General features: G+C 37.8%; 1 protein-coding gene across 1 annotated transcript in view; it reads left to right on the top strand.

The window, feature by feature from the left end:
• The window catches only part of ATP12A (ATPase H+/K+ transporting non-gastric alpha2 subunit), a 534,499-nt gene that overhangs the window by 39,546 nt on the left and 472,603 nt on the right, over positions 1 to 22,350 (top strand). Inside the window, exon 2 of the mRNA XM_044081130.1 lies at positions 18,834 to 18,989. Within this exon, the coding sequence (XP_043937065.1) occupies positions 18,834 to 18,989 (156 nt within the window). The remainder of the gene's footprint in view (positions 1 to 18,833; positions 18,990 to 22,350) is intronic.

Below are 22,350 nucleotides of genomic sequence, written 5' to 3'. Positions count from 1 at the left end.
TGCATTTCTAATAAAGTAGCAGGTTTATATTAAATTTGTATCAATTTATATTGGTTGCCAAACAGTTTGGTTACATGAAATTGCTCCTTAAAGGTTTAAAATTGAATTTCCTTCAAAATAAAAATTCAAATGGAAGTGAGTTAAAAAAGAGTGATTACAGAGATAGACCTAAGTACTAAGAAGAAAACACAAAAGTAAGAGCTAAATAGCAAAGGAAATATTTAAGAGTCGGTACAAATTTTTAGAATTTTTAGCCTTTTAAAGAGTTTAACAATTATTTACAAGCAACTTCCTTAAAGAGGTGCTCAGAAAGCAACTATTTAAACATAAGAATATCGTGCTCCCTAAATTCATCTGGTAGCTTGCTCCAGAAAGCAAGTCCTGTTCATGAGAGTGTTCAACAGTGAGTGTTTTAATGGGGGACAGTTAAGTAATATTAAGTTATCCTGTGAATACTTTAGGGAGAATGACTCGTGCCTGATTGGTAGTTTTCATTTTAGAAGTGGGCAGTAGTCATCAGATAGAATGTCATATAGTAAGAAGCGTAGACAATAAGTGCAACTTTCAGTAATGACATGCATATCAAGGTTCCCCTATGCCCTGATACCTCAGCTCTTGCTTGGAGTGCATTATAGTAATGCTAAGAGAACTCTGACCACTCATTCATCATTAGCCATTGTCTCTAATGCATTTGTACATGGCTTCTTTGTGAAGGTGGTTTTGTAGTGTTTTTATAAAGTCATGTAAAGTAGTCAGGGTTTTGACTTCACTAGGTAAGTGGTAACAGGTGGCAGGTCCTATCCAAGAGAATGCGTTTTCTCCTACTGCAATTTTGAATCCAGGCTAGTTAAGGGTAATGTTGTCTTTAAGGTTGCCCCTCAAAAAGTAAGCCTTTTCCCTTGATGGAATCTGTGTTTTCAGTAGTAAAGAGTATGCTTGCTTTATGATTTTAAACAGTAAGGAACTAAAGAGAAATGAAGCCTCATCAGTTACTGGGAACCATTTACGTCCCAGAATTAGGTCGCAGTGATGAGTATGTGACTCTAGTAGAAGCACATACCAGAAAATGTTAATTTCAACAGTCCGAGATTTTTGCATGTTGCATGATGAATATACAATCAGTAATGAAAGGACATTTTCTAGTTTAGAAAGAAGCACATTTCTGGTTAGAGCAGACCTGACTACTAGGGACAAGATGTGTGAAGACTTGTAACATAATTTAAGTTGAGATAGGACCTTGTCTGGATTGTAATTAGTATAAACAGTAAATGATAAGGATGGTAAAAAGTAAGACTTAAGTATTTGAATTCAGAGACATGAAATGGTACTACCTTTTATGCACTTCATTATGGTGCCTAATGCATTTGATAGATCAAAATACATACTGCAAACTCACCATCTAAATGGCACAAAATGGTTAAAAAAAAAGGTAGATGTGGGAAACATAACCTTTCTTGAAAAACCCACATTGTCTCTAACAATATGGAAGATTATGATTGGGTCTCTGATCATTAACCAGAATTTTATGAGTTCAGGATGTGGACATCAAGAAATTCACCTTGAAAGCTTTCATGACATAGTTGTTTAAAACACATGGTTATGATATGACAGGTCCAGTCATAATTATTTGCATTAAACCAAGCTTACCCTGTTTGCATATTCTATAATCATTGGAGAAAACAAAAATGTAGACGCAGTAATTATGTTCCAGTTTTTAAAGCTGTAGTAACACATATCACTGTCACACAGACAGCAGACACCACAAAATAGCAGTATGACACAGCTTTAAAACCATTTAAAGACTTCATCTAGCTGAAGTATTTAACATTTTTTGAGGATATTTTTTTTCTCCCTCCCACATCATCCTTTGCCTCCATACCTACTGCCTCGCATCCTTTGCTTGTTCTGCCAGCCACCTCTTTTTACCACCCTGGACTATTTCCAGATAAGTTGGGTTTCACTTTGAACTTAAGAGTGTCCTGTGGGGGAAGTTCAGCTGCTCACATCCACTGTGGGCAGTCTTACTTTATGCCCTATCCTGTTGCAACCCCCTTTGACTTCTAGTGGCATGACTTGGAGGCAATAGGGGCATGCAGCATATTGCCCTCCCACCACAGCAATTTAGTCCTGTACCCACCTATTCCCCTGTTTGGTCTATGCCTCATAGTGTGGTGCGCCAGCCTAATACTCTCAACTGTTCAGATTTTCATAGAATGTCCAGATTTTTGGCAAATATTTTTGGTCTGCTCCTCATTAAATTTCTATTTTTTGGCAAATCACTTGGATGATCTGAAGGTTGAAGTCACTAAATATTGACATACATATGAGTTTCAGACTTCAAATCCTTCAGAAAATGTATGTTAAAACAAACACTGTTACTCTAGCAACTTTCTAAGTTTATAAGAGCAATATTTAAAATATGTCCCTATTTCTGGGCATTTGTCCCCCATCTGGATGGGCTTTGTCCAGATTTCTTGCAGTAAGAGTTTGAGAGGTATGCCTAGCCCTCACCACGGACTGTCACAGGAAATGCCTATAGAACCACCCACCCACCAGGGATGGTAACACCCATCCCTCCCTACCACTTCATCAGACACTCAAGTCACTAAATGAACCCAGGTTATCTGGGCTGTAGCCAGAGCTTTTTCCTACATGATTTAACAGGTTTCTACAACCCCTTTTACACTTCTTGCCATTGATCTCTGATGAATGCTGGCCACCAATAATGTTCTAGCATGAGAACAGAGCTTAATGATAAGGGCTCGTAACAAGCCTATCTTTTCCCTAATTTGGAGCATAAGTATGATGAGCCATGCACTACATAATGTTAAACTCTCAATTAATTTTTTTATTAAAAAGATTATTCCTTCCACAATTTTATCTGCTAAACTTATTTTGTCGGAATTATATGAAAAACAAACTTACATTTTCAATTTTGGATATGCACATAATGTTTGAATTGTATTACCAAGTTTGTTATGCTGAGGGCAGGATTGCTATTTTCCATGTCAGTTTTTTGACAGTCTGTTCCACATAATTATATTTAATGAAGCCTATAAGAAGCATGTTCCTACTATGATAAAGCTGCATGTTTCTACTACACTACACTAAACTACACTATATTTCATCTTAGCCTGTACAGGGGGTATTAACAATGCTTAAATAATCTATATCAAGAAGATGGATCTAGAAAGAGAACTGCATCCATAGCCCCGTAAAATGTACACAGCCATGCCATTAATGATAATAACTGCTTTTAGCATTTCAGAACTATGCATACCTGACTAAAAATATAATCACAAGTAATATAAATAGCAACATGTTCCCTTCTAACGTTAGCATAATAGGCTTTGTAGCCTTTTATTTACATTATAAAAGCAACATCATCAGAATTTCGTACCGAGATAGTACAGCCTGTAGTTCCTCCGAGGAGTAACCTACATGTACACAAACTCCATCATAAAACCATTAATAAGAACATGGAGTTTGTTCAAAGTCCTTGTTACATCTACTAATAACTGCCATTGTGTAATTTCTCCTTTTTTAAGTTGTAGTTTTGTTGTTCTTTGCTGTATACTGATGTGAAGAGCTGATTATTTCCCCATCTTTTTTTATAATGCTGTGAATATAAAATGTGTTTTGAAACTGAGACCACTAAAGAGATAATTCAATTTTGTGATAAATTTATCCATGATATCCAAAGCCAGATTTTGTTGTCCTTATACTGCATTGTAATTTAGCTTTTAATCAGCCCTAAGTATTGCCTCTTAGTGTTTTGAGGGATGTTATACAGCTACACGAGCTCCACCTGTTCAAATTCCACTAATTCCTAGCCAAAGACTCAGATGGCTGTAACCTCATCTGCCCAGTTGCCCAACCAGCTGTTTGAACTCAAATGTGAATTCAGTAACACAGCTGATCCCCCAAATGGATGCAACCAAGTGCTAGCCTCAGACCAGGTAAGTTGGGAAGAGAAATGAGGAGGGGGAGTTTAGGTTTAGGGAGGGGAGGGGGATTTGAGGTTAACAGAATGATCAAAGAGTATCGGAAGGTTATGGTTAGGGTTAGTGAGGAGAGATGGATTTTAGGTTGCAGAAGTGATCAGAAGGTTCTGGTTAGGGTAGGGAGGGGGATTTTAGGTTTAGAGAGTGATTGGAAGCTATCAGAAGGTTGTAGTTAAAGAGGGGGAGGGAATTTAGGTTTAGGGAGTGATCAGAAGGCAGTAGAAGGATATGGTTAGGGAATGAAGGTGGATTTTAGCTTTAGGGACTGAATGGGAGTTTAGTTTTAGGGACTGGGTGGGAGTTTTAGGGTTAGAGTTCTGAGAGGGATAGTTAGCCTTCGGTTACTTCATGGGGACTGAGTTAGTGGGAGTTAGTACACTTGCCAACATGAGCGAATGACAGCAGGGAAGTGTGTTGTGAGTTAATGACACATGAGTATCTGTAGCAGACCATTTTTTTAGGCTAACTGGAGAAAGGGTTGGACTTGCCAGCCTCCTATGCACCCATCATGAATATGTCTTCATTCTTCTCTTTCTATTTTGGTTAAGCAATTCTGCCTTTCTCCCATATTATGCCAGCCCTTCAAAATTGTAATTATTTGTTTATTATTTTTGCAACTTATCAGGATTTTACCTCTATGACTTCTAGCTTATCCACATTTGTTGCTTTGCCCTTTAGAACACCTAGAAATGAAAGTTATGTACTTAGCATAACAATAGATATGTGTTGTCTTGTCTTTAATCCAGTTCAACCTTTGAGTTGTTAAATCTGATTGGATCGGAACTTGGCAACTGTTTTGAAAGCTGAAGATCCAGGGGTCTGACTCCTCCCCTACCCATAATTCCCTCTATTCCCCTACACTGCCTCAGATCAAGTTTGCCTGCTCACCAATAGTACGTATACAATAATCAAAATAAGCAGGCTAATATATATATATATATATATATATATATATATATATATATATATATATAAAACTGACAGCTCTGCATCTCTGGACATCGTTAAAAATGAAGGAACCTGGTTAGCTTCATGGCCTTTAGATCCAGGTAAGGCTGTCCAGATGGGTGACTCAGAAGATCTGTCTGAGAGCCCAGCATCCTGGGAGGATGTAGTAGACGAGGCCAGAGGAAGGGGAACCAAACCTGCCAGGGCCAAAATGGAGAAATGAGGACTACCTTGCCCTTGCACCTTCTGGCTTTTTGAATACATTTTGTTATCAAAGATATGTTGGAAAGGTGTACAGAAGAACTGGAGGCCAATAGTGGAATAGAGCATTGATTGGTGATTGACACTGTGGATAGATCAGGGAAAAGTAAGCGCTGCATTTGTTGTTTAGGCACAAAGCAAAAAGAATGCGGCAAGGTTGGCCTCAGTGACTGAAGATTTCTGTCTCCATTGCATGATTGAGAGACCACTCATGAGGCAGAGGAATGGGTCTGCTCAGTTTGTCTGCTAGAACATTGGAAGTCCCTAGAATGTACATTGCTATATGAAAGCAATGGGAAAATATTGCCCCTTGCCACACTCGCATGGTTTCCTGGCAAACTGGATAAGCATGGGATCCCCCCTACTTGTTGTCTCTCTGGATAGAACTCAGACATCTTGCTAGGGGAACTAGTGTGATTGCAGAGACCATCAACCCTAGCAGCCACAGAATAAACTTTGTGGGAAAGAAGGAATGGTGAAGGACCTGAACAGCTACCTGGCATATGGATGGGATCATGGAGTCTGGGAGTTTGGCAACTTGATTGATCATATTCAGGTGGCATCCAATGAACTCTGTCTGTTGTGTAGGTGTCAGTTAGCTCAATCCCCAGTTGCTGTAGAAGATGTAGCAAGAAGTCCCTTTGTTGGACCAAAAGATACCTCGTTGGAGAGATAACTACCCAATCATCTAAATATGGGAGCACCCAGAACCCTTGTAGTCTGAAATACACTACTACCACTGCCATACATTTGTTAAACACACAGTGGGGGAGGGGGGACTGTGGTGAGACCAAAGGGCTCCCAGATGGAATGAAGAATCCTCCTGGACTGCTTCATTATCTTGATATGATAGTAGGCATCTTGGAGATCTGTAGAGCACATCCAGTCATCCTTTCTCAAGAGAGGTAGAATGGAATGAATTATGACCATCCAGAATTTTGTCTGTTTCACAAACTGATTGAGGTGGCTTAAGCCAAGACTGGCCTGAGGTCCTCTGTTTTCTTTGGAACTCAAAAGAACTTGGAATAGACTTCAAATCCTAACTAGTCTTGGGACACCTGCTAGATGGCGTTTTTTTCTAGCAGCATTTTTTTTACTTCTGCTGTTGCTGCGGAGACCATCTGACTGGGTGGTGCATTGAGAATCCTATATGTTTTTTTTGTCTGCAGCGGGAAAATAAAAGGAATACAGTAGCCTCTGGTCATTATCCTCAGCACCCATGTATCTTGTGTGATGGCCTACCAGGCTTGAAGTTGCAGGGATAAGTGCCCCTTGACTGCCTCCAAAGTGTGGCAGTTGGGCAACCCTTCAGGAGCACTGGAAAAGTTTCTTAGTAAAAGGACCATAAATTACTTGATTTTGCAGTCCGCCTCTGCCCATAGGGTGATGTCCATTGAAATGCCTTCCCACCCTCACCTCAGGAGGATTTTTTTCACAGGAGAGAACTGGCTAAAACCTTGAGACTTTCTGAACCATATCTTCTTTCCACCCTTCTGGTTCCTAGCAAAGGTCCTCTGCGCAGCATAGAATCAGATCCCAGTGTCAGACAAGGTTTTACCGTCTTGCTGGCTACTAGTGAGAGTCTCCTTAACCTTCAGTCTGAAAAGTGTCAAACAATCAAATGGGGCATTAAGGAAGGGCATCTTGAAACCTTCTGCAAAGTCACATAATTGTATCCACGTATGTCAGTGGATGGCTATATCAGTGCCTGCTACTCTAGATGTACCATCAGATGCATTCAAAAGCAAATGCATGGATACATTGGGCACTGATTGGAAAGCTCATTTGTCAGGTTCCTCTGGAAACATGTCATATGAGAAAGGTAGTTCAGTTGCTAATGTATACATACATTTCACAAACTTGTCCAACACCCTTGACTCCCTGTTAGGAGAATGAACAGATGTCCTGTCTTTTAAGATCTCTTTCTCAGTGACTGCTGCAACAACCATGGCATCTACCAGGGACCATTGCTCCAGTGGTCTTTGCCTTTTGAGGTGACCAAGATCTTGTTGGGTTTCCTTGGGATGGTCTCCACCACATCAGGACCCTTCCACGCCCACTGAGACAAAAGACCTATAAGGGCATCAGTAGCAGGCACCACCCATTAGGTTGAACAGCCACCCCCAAAAGCCTAGAGGAGCACATACTTTTCAGGAGAGGGCAAATCTGAGTACTAGGTTCCTCTGTGACGGACTCTAGGGAGGAGTCCAAATGTTTCCTCTTACATGTCTCTTTCGTAGGGCCCTGCTGCACTTGTGCTTCCTGGAGGGTTTGGAATAAGACAGGGAACTCCTGTGGTGAGTAGCCTCAAGGCTAACAGAGACTGACTGACTCCATCGATCAGGATGGGGGTGCTCAGACACAGAATCCAATGGGTGGCAGGCAAGAGTCACGTATTGTAGAGACACCTCCTCTCTCTTGGTTTGGAGTGAACTCATTCAAACACCTTGAACAGCAAGAATGCAACCAGAGCTGAAGAAGCACTTCCTTGATCTGAAATGTGGATAGAAAAAGCACCCTCTGCCACAACCTGCAACAGCTCTGAGGCCAACAATGGAGCCAAGCTATCAAGCACTGAGGCATGGAAAGAAAGATATGGCTCCAATAACTTCAGAGTCAATCCCACCCCTCAAGCATCAGCAAAGAGGCTTCGGCTTTGAGACTTGTCGAGCTCTAACAATATCAGAGTCGAATGAATAAGAGATACATATGAGTCAAAGATGAAAGGAGTATGAAAGGACTATCAGCTGCAACAAAGGTTGTCTCTGGTGGTTCAGATTCATAGACATCAGATCCAAAGGTTGGACTGTAATTGTAGACATCATTGGAGGGGTGGAAGAGACTGAAACCAGTGTACCTGAAGGGAGTAGTACTTGGAGAGTCCCAAGTTGAATATACATTGGAAGGAACCTCCACATCATCCTATCAACATCCACTTCCATAAAGAACAGATGGACCTTAAAGAAGAAATAGCACTTCTCTGAGAGAAAAGATCAGAGCCCTTGAAGCCAACATCCTTCCAACAGACGTAGCAAATGAGATCTGAGGTAAAGGCCAATTACAGGATACTGCCAACCAAGCAGCTATCACAGTTTTCTGCTCATCTCTGATTCCCCCATCCCCTTGGTGGCTTGATAACTAAGAATACAGTTGACCTGATGTGAGAATTTTACCTTATATGGACAACAAGAGGGAAACATTGGTAGGGGGGAAGTCAGAGCAATGGATCCCCAGCTTCCAAAAAGTTGCTGAGGTTGGAACCATTCAGATCCGACAGCCCAAAGGTTGAATCAGATGAAAACTGACAACTTCAGATCTCTTATTACTCTTACTTCCTTCCAATCATAGGCATTATAGTTGTACGATAGGCTTTTCTAGTGCCACCGTTGAGCATGTGTGCAAAAGATGAAGAGCTGGAGTTCTATAGCTCATTTACATTTCTCCATAATGAGGTGGACTTACAGTCTTGCAGATCTTTAGATTAAGAATTATAGGTTCATAGGTTCATAGGTTTATACTAGGCTATCTGCTCTAAGGCATTTATAAGCCTAGTCACAATTTACACACCCCTTATGTTAAAAAATACTGTGCCCATTAGTTTGTTGTGCCTCTAATCAAGACTTGCCTAGCCCATCATTCATTACCACAACTCACATCACTTCCAAATTACAGGCCACTTCAGTACCTTCATGAGGCTTCCCTTTTAAATTAATTGGTGCATTTCCATCATGCTGTCTCTTACAATCTCCCTTACAAAGAGGGCTAACAGCCAATTTATTTTTTCTATGCATTTTTACTTGTGCTTATTAATTGGTTCAAGAATAATTTTGAATTCTAACCTTGGCCAGCTGGCAAACACAGAACACAAAATACAATAACATAATGAAAAATAATTGCTCTAATATTCAGAAGTATATTGTGATTACAGAACAGATGCACGTGTCACAGTTTTTTTAAAGTGACAATGAGGAATGTCAAACATTTAAGGCTGTAAATCAGACATTTGTTGAGTATTTGCCAGTTCAAAACAGTAGATTTATGTACAACATTCGTGTACATGAGAAAAAGAAAAAAAAAAACACTTTTCACATATATATTTTATCTGGTCAGTCATTAAGAATGTTCTTCTCTTAGATGGCATTACTGAATATAACTGATAGTCGTATAGCTGCTGTCTGTATACAGCTACCAGCTTTCACAATCCACCAAATATGCTTCTATTTTATCCCGTTGGGCTTCGTTATATATTCTTTTCATTCCTAATGTCTGCCAGACATCAGCCCTCTCAGGATTTGTCTGTCTCACGCACTCTCTTCTCTGCCTTAACACTACTGTTGATCTGATGAGAGAATATTGCCTTATATGGGCAGAGCCCAGCTGCATGATATAATGCTACTTGGTTACATGTTAGTTAATGACCTTCAGTGGATCGCTGAGTTTCTGATGGGGGTTAGTAGTTGATGGATTGGCTTGCCTTTCCTACCACCAGGACTGGTGAACTGGCATCAGTAATTCATTCCTATCCTTCTCTGACCAGATCCATTAATGAACATCTCATTAATTTATCCAAGATTATTTTTAAGTCATAAGGTTTTATTTATCTGTGTTACAGTGCCAACATAGTCTTTAAATCAGACCACTGACCACAGCCAGATGCTCTCACTCTACAGCTGAGTTACTTGGCTCAGCTTTCCTGAGATTCCTGCTAAAGGCAACAGACTGGTTGCTCCTTCCCAACTACACCCAGGATAGCACAACTCCTAACCCTATTTAGTAAGCACCAGTGTACATGATAAAGGGTTTATCTCATTCAGGGTCAACCAAAGCAGGCTCCTAACAATATATAGCTTTCAGGTCTTTAAAACCCTTATCTGCCATTTTTAACTTCCCCAAGTATTTTGGGTTTGCAATACCATGACAGGAATGGACCCCATTCCTAAGTCAAAGTACAATTAAAGTTCATGAAATTAGTATTGTTTCACTCTTTGTTGTTAGCCAAAAGTGCTCTTCGCACCTGCAATGTGCCCAGTAATGACTCCGTCTGCAATTCATACAGTGTTGAATTGGTAACATATCTAAATACAATTGCAAATGCTTTTTTATAAGACCATTTGCTCCTACTACTATTGGAACTGTCTGGGTATCTTTCTTCCACATGGCTCTCATTTCTGTCTGCAGATGAAGGTATTTTATGACTTTGTGTTTCTCTGTACACAAGACACTGTAGTCACTGGGTGTGGCAATTTCAATAATCAATGCTACTTTTGTCTTCTTTTGTTGGACCACTATATCTGGATTTCTAGCATCTATCTTTTGAACTGTTGGTATTGCGTGATCCCATGTGATATAAACTTCATCATTTTCTATGATTTTTTGTGGCTCATGTTTCCAGTGTTCTTCAGCCACTTCAGTACAATGTTTGCACAATCTCCAGTGTAACAGTCTCACCACTTTATTATGCCTTTCAGTATACAGTTCCTCTGCCATTAATGCATCGCAACCAGCAACAAGGTGTGTGACTGTTTCCAATTTGGTTTTACAAAACCTACATATATGTTTCTCCCACATGCTCAATGGACTTTCTAAACCAGCATATACGTAGCCCACTGTCTTGGGCTGCCAATATTGACCTTTCATTTCTTGATGTAAATTCACCTCTCCTTAACCATTCCTGCATTCATTCTTGATCAACATGAGGCTCTTCCAGAAGTTTTCCATACTTGCAACTATATTTATGTGTTTTCTACATTTCTTGCCTTCTCATCTGGTCCTTCACCTTATATTCTTTCTTTTGTTTTTTGGAACATTCAGTTGCTGCCTGGTTTTTATCCACTTCTGGTTTGATTTCCATTCCTGCTTGACATCGATATGCATCTGCTAAATTAAGCAGAGATGCCAGCTTAGATTTATTCTCTTCATGTTTCAAAACTTTCACTACATTTGGATCTTGTGAGGTCAATAGATATGTGTGGAGTCCCATGATTGCTGATCTCTAAATGTAATCAATTTCAAGGAGGCCCATCCCTCCTTCGGAAAGGGGAATATGTAATCATGGTATACACTGATTTTTATAAATCATTTAGTGAGCATGAAGCATCCTTCTTGTTTTAATATCCAATCTATCCAACACTTTTTTGGGCCAGTCAATCACTCCAAAACTATAGGTTAGGAAAGGAAGAGCAAATTGATTTATGGCTTGGATCTTGTTCCTAGTGGGCGGCTGCGGTGGTGCAGTGGTTAGCATTGCCACCTCACAGCAAGAGGTTCTCTGGTTCAATCCTCGGCTGGGGTGCCTTCTGTGAGGAGTCTGCATGTCCTCCCTGTGGACGTGTGGGTTTCTTCTGGGTGCTCCGGTTTCCTCCCACATCCCAAAGACATTTTGTAGGTGGATTGGACACTTTAAATTGGCCCTAGGCATGAGTGTGTGCATGTGTGGGCCTTCTGTGGAAGGTTGGGTGCCGGGCTGGCAACTCGACACCGTAAAACTCCACTGCCAATCATGAATGGACAGGTGATCCACTGTGGCGACCCCTAACCAGGAAAAGCTGAAAGAAGAAGATCTTGTTCCTAGATGTCAATGCTGTTTTCAGGATTAATTTAAGTTTTCTAAAGTATTCCTTACTGAGGTTTATTCACATTTGTTCATGTTTTATCGCTTATCCTTCATCAATTCCCAAGTATTTATACAGTCCCTCTTGCTCAAGTTCTTTTATATTGCATTCTTGCCCCAAACTGATGTTTTCCTGGTGCTGCAATATTCCTTTTTAAAAGGTTGCTTTTTCACATTTATCAAGACCAAATGACATTCCAATATCATCTGAAAAAGTTTTGATAACCTGCAGCTGTGCTTTCAGTTCCTCATCTGATGAGCTATACAGTTTTAAATCACTGATAAAGGGAAGATGAGAAGTCATTAGACTTTGTTGTTTTCTAGAAGCCAAATTGTAGCCATGGCCTAAGCTGTTAAGTAAACAGCTTAATGGATTAATGGCAAGGCAGAACAGCAACGGTGACAGAGAGTCACCCTGGAATATCCCCCTTTAGATTTTTACCCCTGGGATAATAATCTGTCCTTTATTATGGCTTAATTACAAAGTGGTCTGCCACTGTTTCATGGTTACTGTAATGTAATCAATCAGTGTAGGGTGTATCTTATACATTTTTAAGCACTCTTTTATCCATGCTTCTGCTCCTGTAGTTCACCTTATGTTAATGGGGAGAGGCTTATTTTTTGTAAGGTTTGTTAGAGAACAGGCTGTAGTAGCAACGTTTGTTTTTCAAAATGTTTTTATTCATTTTATAACACAATAACATAACAGTATAGTAACAAGAAAAAATAAACTATATACAATGTCCATAACAGCTAAAAAAGCAATATATATAGGAGAACACTTAATATTTATCTAACTGATTAGACAATTTTGGCCAAGCAATTAAGTGATGAGTTGTGTTGTTAGTCCTTGTTTTACAGCAGCAATCTCATTCTTACTAATGTATTTCAGAAGATGAATAAACAACTTTAAAGACAGGAGTATGCTGGGATTTCCAATTTTTAGTAACAATTTTCCTTGCTATAGAGAGGATAGACCATAGTAAAAATGTTTAGTTTTTAGGAATGACTTCAGGAACATTGAAAAGGATAAGGGAGTCAGAAATTATACAATTGTCATTCCACAGAGCTTTACAAAGATATTTAAAGTCATACCAAAATGGGGAAATTATTTTGCAATTAACAACCATATGTATCCAGTCAGCATCAGGGGGTCCACATCTCCAGCATTTCATTTCATCTTTCTTGCACATTATTACTAGTCTATGTGAGGTGAAAAAACATCTATGTAGAAATTTCCATGTGTATACATGCCAGAACAGGGAAGATGTGGATTCCTTCACCGACTGTAAACAAAGATTTTATCTTTTTCTGAGAATACTTGTCTATTAACTTCAGTTAAATAATTCTGAAAAGAAACAACTGTTTTGCTAAAATAGTTTCTGAGAATTTTATAAATAACAGATATGTATGAAGTGTTCTTGGGTGAGCTATTAATAATTGTTGAGATAAAATCCAAGATTTTTAAGTTACTCTTATTGTATGCTTCTAATGAGGGTGCGAGCTTAGTATGTGTAAAATTCTTACAAGTTTGGATGTCCAGCAAATTGCAATTTTGCAAACTATATCTGTTGATCAAATAGTCTGCAGAACTTATTTTATTCGCTGACAGAAACTGATTCCAATATAATAGATCACCCTTCTTAAATTCTAACATTTTCTAAGTATCAAAAGATATCAAACATTCATTTGTGTAAGCAATGGGAAACATAATTATTAACAAATGCTTAATTAATTGATTAGAAAACATAAGCTTTTTGAACAACAGCAATATTTGGTATATAACAGGTGTGAGAACAAGTTCTGACCTTTCACTTTGAATGTATATTTTTAAAATCCATATAAAGGTGTTTGTATGTATTTGAGTATATGGTTCAAGCAATGTCCTATTACTAATTAGAGGTAAGGTTTCATGTATTGATTTCCAATATGATGTATAAGAAGTATTATTCCAAAGCAACACTATGTTAATAAATGCGGAGTTTAAATAAAAATCAATATTTGGAAACCCTATACCTCCTTCATCCCAGTTTGTGGTGTACCAGAGAAGAAAACATCTTGTTTTTTTTGGGATACCAATAAGTTATTAATTGTTGTTATTGTTGTTGTTTTTGTTGGAACAACAACAACAACAACCAATAAGTTATTAATATTCTGTTTAATTTTGAGAGGTGGTGGAATTATTAGAGCTTGGCCAATGAATACGATTGTAGGTAACATTATCATTTTGATTAGTCAGTCTGTCTTCAAATGTGAAGAAGAGTCTGTTCCAACTGTCAGACTAGTAATTGAGTTTATAAGTTGCTGGCAATTAGATTTGGGATTTTTTTTTTATAATTAGATTCAATAATGATACCTAGATATTTAATATGCATGTCCTCCCAGTTTATGTCTCTTTTTGATCTAAGTTTCATAGTAACATTGTTATTCACTGGAAGTGCCTGAGTTTTGTTGTGATTGAATTTTAGATCAAATATGTTTGCAAAGAAGTCTAGTTTATGTAACAGGTGATCTAATGAATTTTCAGTATCATTAGAAGTTATTAGTAGGTCATCAGCATACAGTTGTATCTTGCGGGAAAATTTGTCTGACACTTTATATCCTTTAATTGTCATTTTTTCTAACATAATTTGGAACAGGCTCAATAGCCAGGGCAAAGAGTAATGGGGAGAGGAGGGCATCCCTGTTTAGTACCTCTTAATATTTCGAATGAGCTAGATAGATAAGATCCTATCTTTATATAGGCTATGGACTTTTCATATAGTTTTTAATTAATTCTATAAAGTTTGAGGAGAAATTGTATTTTTGCAGAGTAGCAAAGTTTGATACAAACTTCTTATAGTACAGTGCCAGATTTACAATTGCTTTCCCCTGACATTTGTTACTGGGTTTAGGCCAGTTCTTGACATCTCATATTTTGTCTGTTTGTGCATATACAGAATGGTGTGCTTCAGACAAGATTAGTTACTATCTTCTATTATTATGTGTAATAACACAGCAGAATCATTGCATGATATTTTCAAACATGGATTTACTAGACACAGGTCTACTTTTACAGACCTGTTCAATTTGTATGATCCAGTTAGCAGGGACATGGATTTTAGTATTGGGCTGGCAACTGTGTATCTTGATTTATCAACAACCTTTAACAGTATTTCCCATATATTTATCATTAGTTCCATGCAACAAATATCAGTTAACCCTTGTGTGATCAAATGGATGGAAAACTGGCCGAGGGACAGATATCAGAGAATGTAATTGGTCTTTTCCACTTTCCAATATCTTTCATGCTGGATTCCCAAATACTCAGTAATTCAGACTATGTTGTAAAAGGGGCCTTCTTTACCAGTTCTAGTGATATAAATACATTTATTGTAAAGCTGGGAAATGTACATAAGTGGCTAAGAGATCATGGATTACATGATGTGGTGTTTTGTATTTTTGGAAACCATCCTATAGGTCCAGTATATGCATGTGAGCAGTAAACCTTAATGTTGTGAATGAATATAAAGATCTAGAAATTACTTCAAGCAAAAATCTAAACTATACAGATAACTAAGACAAAGGCTATAAGAGTAATGGGATATATATATATATATATATATATATATATATATATATATATATATATATATATATATGTATATATTAATTTTAACTCATGGGATGTTACCTTTCTCGTAAAACTATTTGTAATGTACATAAGAACAGTCATTGAGTGTATATCTCATTGTTCTGGATTTATAGTAAATGTGATATGCTGACCTTGGAGAGTATACAAAGAAAATATACAAAAAAGAATACCTGCTATTGGAAATCTTGCAAAAGTCAGACTTGAGCACATCACTTCATACTCAGTTTGTTACTGGCACTTGCAAGGAAAACTGACTGGCTTTCAAGGTATTACAGGATGTGTAATTAATTCTGAGTACTGATGAATGCAGATCTCCGCAATCTACTTTATCTTCTATAGGTGAGAAGCATTATTTCACAATCACAAAGTGCAGAAGTACACTGAGATATACATTTCTTTCAAACTCTAGAATACATTACATTTATAAATACATACAAGTAAGTCCTTAGCCACCTTTAAAAGTTATTTAGATTCATGGATGGGTCATTCAGCTTTTTCACTGAAACTGGAGTCCATTTTTAATAGGCCTTTAGGCCCTTACACAGTTGTCATGAACTGTGAACTATGAACTATGCTACTGGTGACTGTGTCAGTTGACCACTGAAGCTTCATAGAATATACAAGGCAACTGAGAAATGTGGCCATTTATGCCTTGCCAGTAACCACTCTTGTAGCTTTAACTTAAACTTAAACTAAATACACACCAAAGTAATTAAACCACCCCCCACACATCCCCCACTAACTATATAAACCAACTCCAGGATCGCACTACAGTGGAGAAAAGGGCACATTGGGCAAGTGTTTACTTACCCTGGGAAAGCTTTGGCATTTGGGTATGTCAGGTTTCGGTATTTTCAGGCTCGTGAAAATGAACGTCGGTGTTCTGATGTTCATTTTTTAAATAGACCCATATATATATATATATATATATATATATATATATATATAGATTTATATATATATATAGATTTATATATATATATATATATATATATGTATATGTGTGTGTGTGTGTGTGTGTATATATATATATATATATATATATATATATATATATATATATATATATATATATATATAAATAAATATAAATGAATATACATTTGTGTGTGTGTGTGTGTGTGTACGTGTGTGTATGAATGTGCATGTGTGTGCATGTTTGTGTGTGTGTATTTATATTTGCAAATAAAATCACTCAGCCAATGAATTAAAAGCAAAATAAAACCAACTTCAATCTTTGCAGATACACACATCCACACACATAAAATAAATACATACAAGTGCACTCATGAGGTAACTGGCTTGTGATCGACTTGCATACCGTCAGTCAAATCCAGTGAAACTTGACTTCGCAAACCTGAGGAATGGGCTTCAGGTGGGTCCTACAAGCAGATAAGTCCTGCTCTTCTCACTCTTTACAGTGGACAAGGACTTCATCAGATTATTCTCCTTTTAAAACGTACTAATTTAATATGTAAAGGAATATTTTTAACTGTATATGTCTGGATGTTGATCCACAGGATTAAGCCTGTGAGCTGTTAATGAGCTGCTTCCTGTAGTCAAGAGTACAGGGTTTGATTCCTTCCTCTTCTATTAGCCTACTCTGTGACTCTGTGCAAGTCAATTAACAAGGCAGTGCTCCTGAGTTATCCGAAAATGGGATACTTGAATCTAGTGGCTTCCCCAGTTAAGAAACTGATAAAAAAGGTTGTGATGGCTGTTCACATGGTCAATATAGGAATCAGACACAACTGATAAAGCATGCATGGATGGATGGCTAGCTGGCTGAATGAATGGATGGACAGGATTTGATCAAGATTTGTTGTTGCCCAAAAGTACACAGGTGTGCGCGCACCCGTGTGTGTGTGTGTGTGTGTGTGTGTGTGTGTGTGTGTGTGTGTGTGTGTGTGTGTGTGTGTGTGTGTGTGTGAGTGTGTGAATGCATGCACATGTGTACATGAGCACACAGACATGTAGTATACCAGAACATATAAGTATTTATTAGATAAACTATTTTAATGTCTTTCAAAAGACTAAAGTAAATAAATCTAACTGAACAATATCTAAGGCATTATAGCACAGTTCTAAGATAAAAAGATCTCCGTACATGGTCTGATATGCTAATTCTGCACACTGTTCCTATAACAGAGCCGCAGTCCTAAAGCTACTTTAGTTTGGCAGCTATTCTGTGGCTTTAAGAGTACCAAAACAAATACTTGACAAAAGATGTGATGTATATATTAAAAACAGTTTATAATTACTTCACTGCGACTAATTGTGATTCTTTGCTTCATGATGACACCTGCTTTCTATACTTTTCAACAGTGTATTATTATAAGGGATTACTTTGACATGTTCTTTGTAATATACTAAATAACCTCCTTGGCATTTTGCCATGTAAGTAATGTTGGGACATGATTGTTTGGTATTAATCTGCTATCTGGGAACGTATTTGCTGTTGTGCTCTCTGCTCTGCAGTGCTACTGTTGCTGTTGTTATTTAATTTTTTTCACCAATAACCTGTCAAATGCTTGGGTGATATTCCTTTCTTCTTGTTTTGCAATAAGTTTATTAGTTGAATGATGTACTAGTGTGTACTGTGTATCCAATTTACTGTTTTTAAATAACTAGATGAACTACAAAGAGAGTAGATAATATTGACATGCAGCCAGTGGTGAATGCATACTATGAAGATAGATCATAATGACCTGTAATGTACACAGTATGCTTTTCATTCTGTATGTTTGTGCCAGTATATGACCTCATCTGTTCCTTAAGGGTCTGATTATTTTTTCATATGGCAGTACACCTGGTATGTCTTATATTCACAAGTCTGTTTTACAATCCTCTGTGCTTTGTGAAAGTTAACAGTCTTTGCAACATCCAGTCTAGCAAAATTCCCAACTTTTGATATGCCACTGTATATCGGCTGCAATTAGTTTCTGAGTAAAATCAGTCTAGATGCCTCTCACAATGCTGAATTGGTACATCACCTTTGCAAAATATTGTCTTAGATGGTGAAAAAGTATTACTCTAAATCAGTGATAAAAAGTTCTGAGAGTGTAAAAGATGTTGCGCAGGGTAGAAACATTATGCACATTTTGTAAAGACAGTACTGTTGTATAGTCCTTACATTTCACACAAAGCTGGGAAAAGGATGGCCATGGAGATGAATTATTTTATAAGTTGCATAAGTTATTTACATAAACTTCACTTTCTTTAGAGAAATGTTTTTACAGTAAGGTTTTGCAGAACACTATAGATGTCTTGGATGATTTCTTGCAAACATATTTATGTAAAACTTACATTCAATGCATCACTTTAATTCCCCGGTTATGCATTATAAGTATGTAAAAGTTCCACTTTCTTTTAACAGAATAAAACTGACATCTACTCAGTAGAAATCCACGGAGCAGAAGATGCAGTGACACCACCTAATGATGAAAAGAAAAACAAGTATAGAAACCTGAAAAAAAAGCTACAAAAGAAGAAAGACAAGAAAGATGATAACCTCAAGCAAGAACTTGAGATTGTAAATACTTTTCTATAACTAAGTCTTCTATCAAAAATTCTGTTTTACATGTGTATGTGTGTGCGTGTGTGTGTGTGTGTGTGTGTGTGTGTGTGTGTGTGTGTCAGAAATTTCATAAAAATGGTAGTACAGGAATATTGTATGACTTTAGGCAGCATTCACAGAATTCCAGCATTTCAAAACTGCATCTTCGTTTGAAGTATAATGTTTTTCCTTTTCTACCTAGAAAAGTAGCAAAAGGAAACATCTCAATTGCTTTGAGCTCAGCATGCATGCTTTTTTTAAATTTTCAGTTATTGCATCCATTTAGTCAAATGGTTCAGAACTGCCTTATACGTGCTCTTCTATTCTTGATGTTATAAAGCCAGATCATTTTAAGTACAGGGTGCATGCCAGCCTCACACTGGAGAAATTGTTTTAGATTTTAATAATGGGTAGATGTTATCAGGTCAAATTTTAACAATTTTTTCTTCATTCATTTTACATTCCTTTGGTCTGGGTGAGTTTTAAATATGTTATTGATATTCATGATATGAGAAGTTGCGATAGGGTGATTTTAAATGGGTTTTAATGGATAAATGATATAAAAAGGAAGGGTTGAGTAATTGAATTTCTTATGATGAAGTTCAGTATTATGGTGAATGAAACCATGTAACCATTTATTAATAAAGGATTTTTTATGGATTATTCCTTTCTGCAGCTTTTCTGACAGCGTTCTTGCTGGCATTTGATTTGTTTTCAGCAAATATTGGTACAATACTGCATAACTAAAATAACCAAGAAAGATTACAAATGTCTCATTTAGAGGATCACATCACTGGAAGAAGGGTCTTTTAACTGTAGCTAGAGTCCTTGGTTTCTTTATTAGTGCAAGAGGTGATTGCTTGTGTGACTATTTTTTAACTTAGCAGGGGCAACCATTACCACAAGTCCGATACACATAACTAAGCAAGATAGCCTCTCCCTCAAATGTATGTATGCCCTCCTCAACATGATATAAAGTCTTTTTATCACACTCCAATTTCCAGCAAAATTGAAACATTGGACTTTCAGTGACAAAAGTTCCAAATAATTAGACTTAAGTATAGTTACATTCCTAGAGTTTGAGTAGGGCTGACTAATGCTTCTTGTATAAGTGCTAGTATTCCTCTTTCACCATGCCATTGACAGAGGTGAACATTTAAGTTCAGGGTGGGTAAAGTTATAACTTCTCGTGCATTTATTGCATTAGCACAACATGGTATTACCCGTTATGTACCTACATGATGGTAGCATAGCTGTGTATCTGGGATACAATTGTAATAGGCAGCACAGATAAAGGAACACGGTAGCTAAGCCACTTGATAATATCTGTAGACAGAATGGAGGCATTGATGTTCAGTTATTAGTTCTCTGTCTTGGTAAAGCCACAACAAGGGGAGGGGATGGAGCCACTGCTCATGGCACAAACTTCTAGGAAGTGCTGAACATTAAAAAAAATTTGCAGGATATATAAATAGCCTAATTTTGACAAAGTGAATACAAAGCCTATAGAAAGGATAACCTGATGTCAAATATCCTCCTGTTGAGGAGGGAGAACATAACAGGCACTGTTTTGCTCTATTTGCTGAAACACGGAGCATAAAATAATTTGGCCCATTAACCACCAGTCCTACAAACAGACCTTAAGCCACTATTACCCAAAGTGTAACACATGACTCTTTCAACACTTTATAATCATCCAGCATCATAAAAAACATAGGAGATTTGGGAAAAAGCTTAAAGTGGAATTTTCTCAGTGAAAAGTCTTAAGATAACATTATTTAAAGCCTTAATGAGTCCTACCTGTGCCACTTATTTTGATACACTTGCATCATAGCCTATATTTTGAAATGCATGCCATTTAGTCTGCATGGTACCTGACAGTACAATTAAATGAAATAAATATGTTACCTACTGTTCTGATACACTCTCATGTCAGTCTGTGTTTTGAAATGCACACCCTGCATGGTTATGGTTAGTTTATTTGAAATGTACATAAAGAGAAAAAGTTTGTGAAATGTGTATTTTTTGCTTTTATAATCCTAGACTGTGGTATGTCAGTCAGTTCTTCAACGTACATGCAAGGCAATAGGGATACTGTACAATCTTGTTGATTTAAAATTGATGAAAACCGAAAGTTGTATGAAATTGTAGGGTTCTAGTTTTCTGACTTTCCTACCATTACTAATGCTCTAATATATAAAAAAATCAATCTATTGCAGCACTATTTGTCCAAGCAGCAAAGTGTGGGACTTCCTAACTTGGAGTGTGATCAGTGCAGCTAGAATGGCATCCTGGTATAATGTTGTTGGCATTTACCAGGATGCTAATTTTCATACAGAAGGGCAGCAGTGTTTGCCCCTAGATCAGCTGCAGAACAGCAGGGGCTACAAACAAATGGGGACATGTCCAGGAAATGGGCATGACAAAGCGGTCAGTGCGTACAAACAAAATGAAGACCCACCCTTACAAACCCATACAGTCAGTGGTGAGGAAAATATGCTGTACTCTGAGGGGCTAGAGTCGCTATAATTCAGAAAGGCACTGCTGAGTGAAGGAAGATGTAAAGGGCAGCTGCAGTCCAACATCCCCAGATAATAACATCACATCAGCCACTAATTACGTGGTTTTAGGGAAGGTACACTCTAGGTGAGCAGTGCCTTTACTCAAGGCCACTTATCTAGGATGAGCAGAATACAACTTCAGAATTCATTGAGTTTCACATCTGGCCCAGCAAGGAAAGCAGGGACAGTACTACTTTCATTACAGGAACTCAGCTGACTCCCTTCCATTGAAGTCCATATTTTAAAGCTGCTGTAGGTATTCAACGGTCTCATTACTAATCAGGCCAGTGCTGCAATGTTAGACAGACCATTATGCTGGCCATCTCTTTATGCTGCAATATGTAGATACATGGTAAGGATCCAGAGAGTCACAGCCCATTCACCCACTTTCTGAGCAGCACATTTAATACCTGATAGCAGGTGGTGTATGCAGTCATACTGACATAGCAATGCAGTATATTGTGGCCACAGGCAGGAGTTTGTTTTACAAGTAATACACAGCTGGGCACTGTATGTGCTCTATACTGTACAGATACATATAGCATTGAAGGGGGTTGTATGGTATGCCAAACGCACAGAGTATACATCACAGCATGTATGCTATATGTCTATGCCACCACATGTCATTATCCTTCTGTGTGCCTAGGGTCAGATTATGTGCAGCTTGACTCCTGGTAGTTTTCAAACCATGGAACCCCCCCAACCCCCCCCCCCCCCAACCACACAAAATATTTTTGGTTTTGGTTTTTGTTTTTGAAACATTCATAAATACACAT

The sequence above is a fragment of the Protopterus annectens genome, chromosome 8.part0 (genome assembly GCF_019279795.1).
Source record: "Protopterus annectens isolate FY-2018-M chromosome 8.part0, PAN1.0, whole genome shotgun sequence".
In the NCBI taxonomy this organism is placed as follows: domain Eukaryota; kingdom Metazoa; phylum Chordata; order Ceratodontiformes; family Protopteridae; genus Protopterus; species Protopterus annectens.
This window is presented reverse-complemented; position numbering and strand designations above follow the sequence as displayed.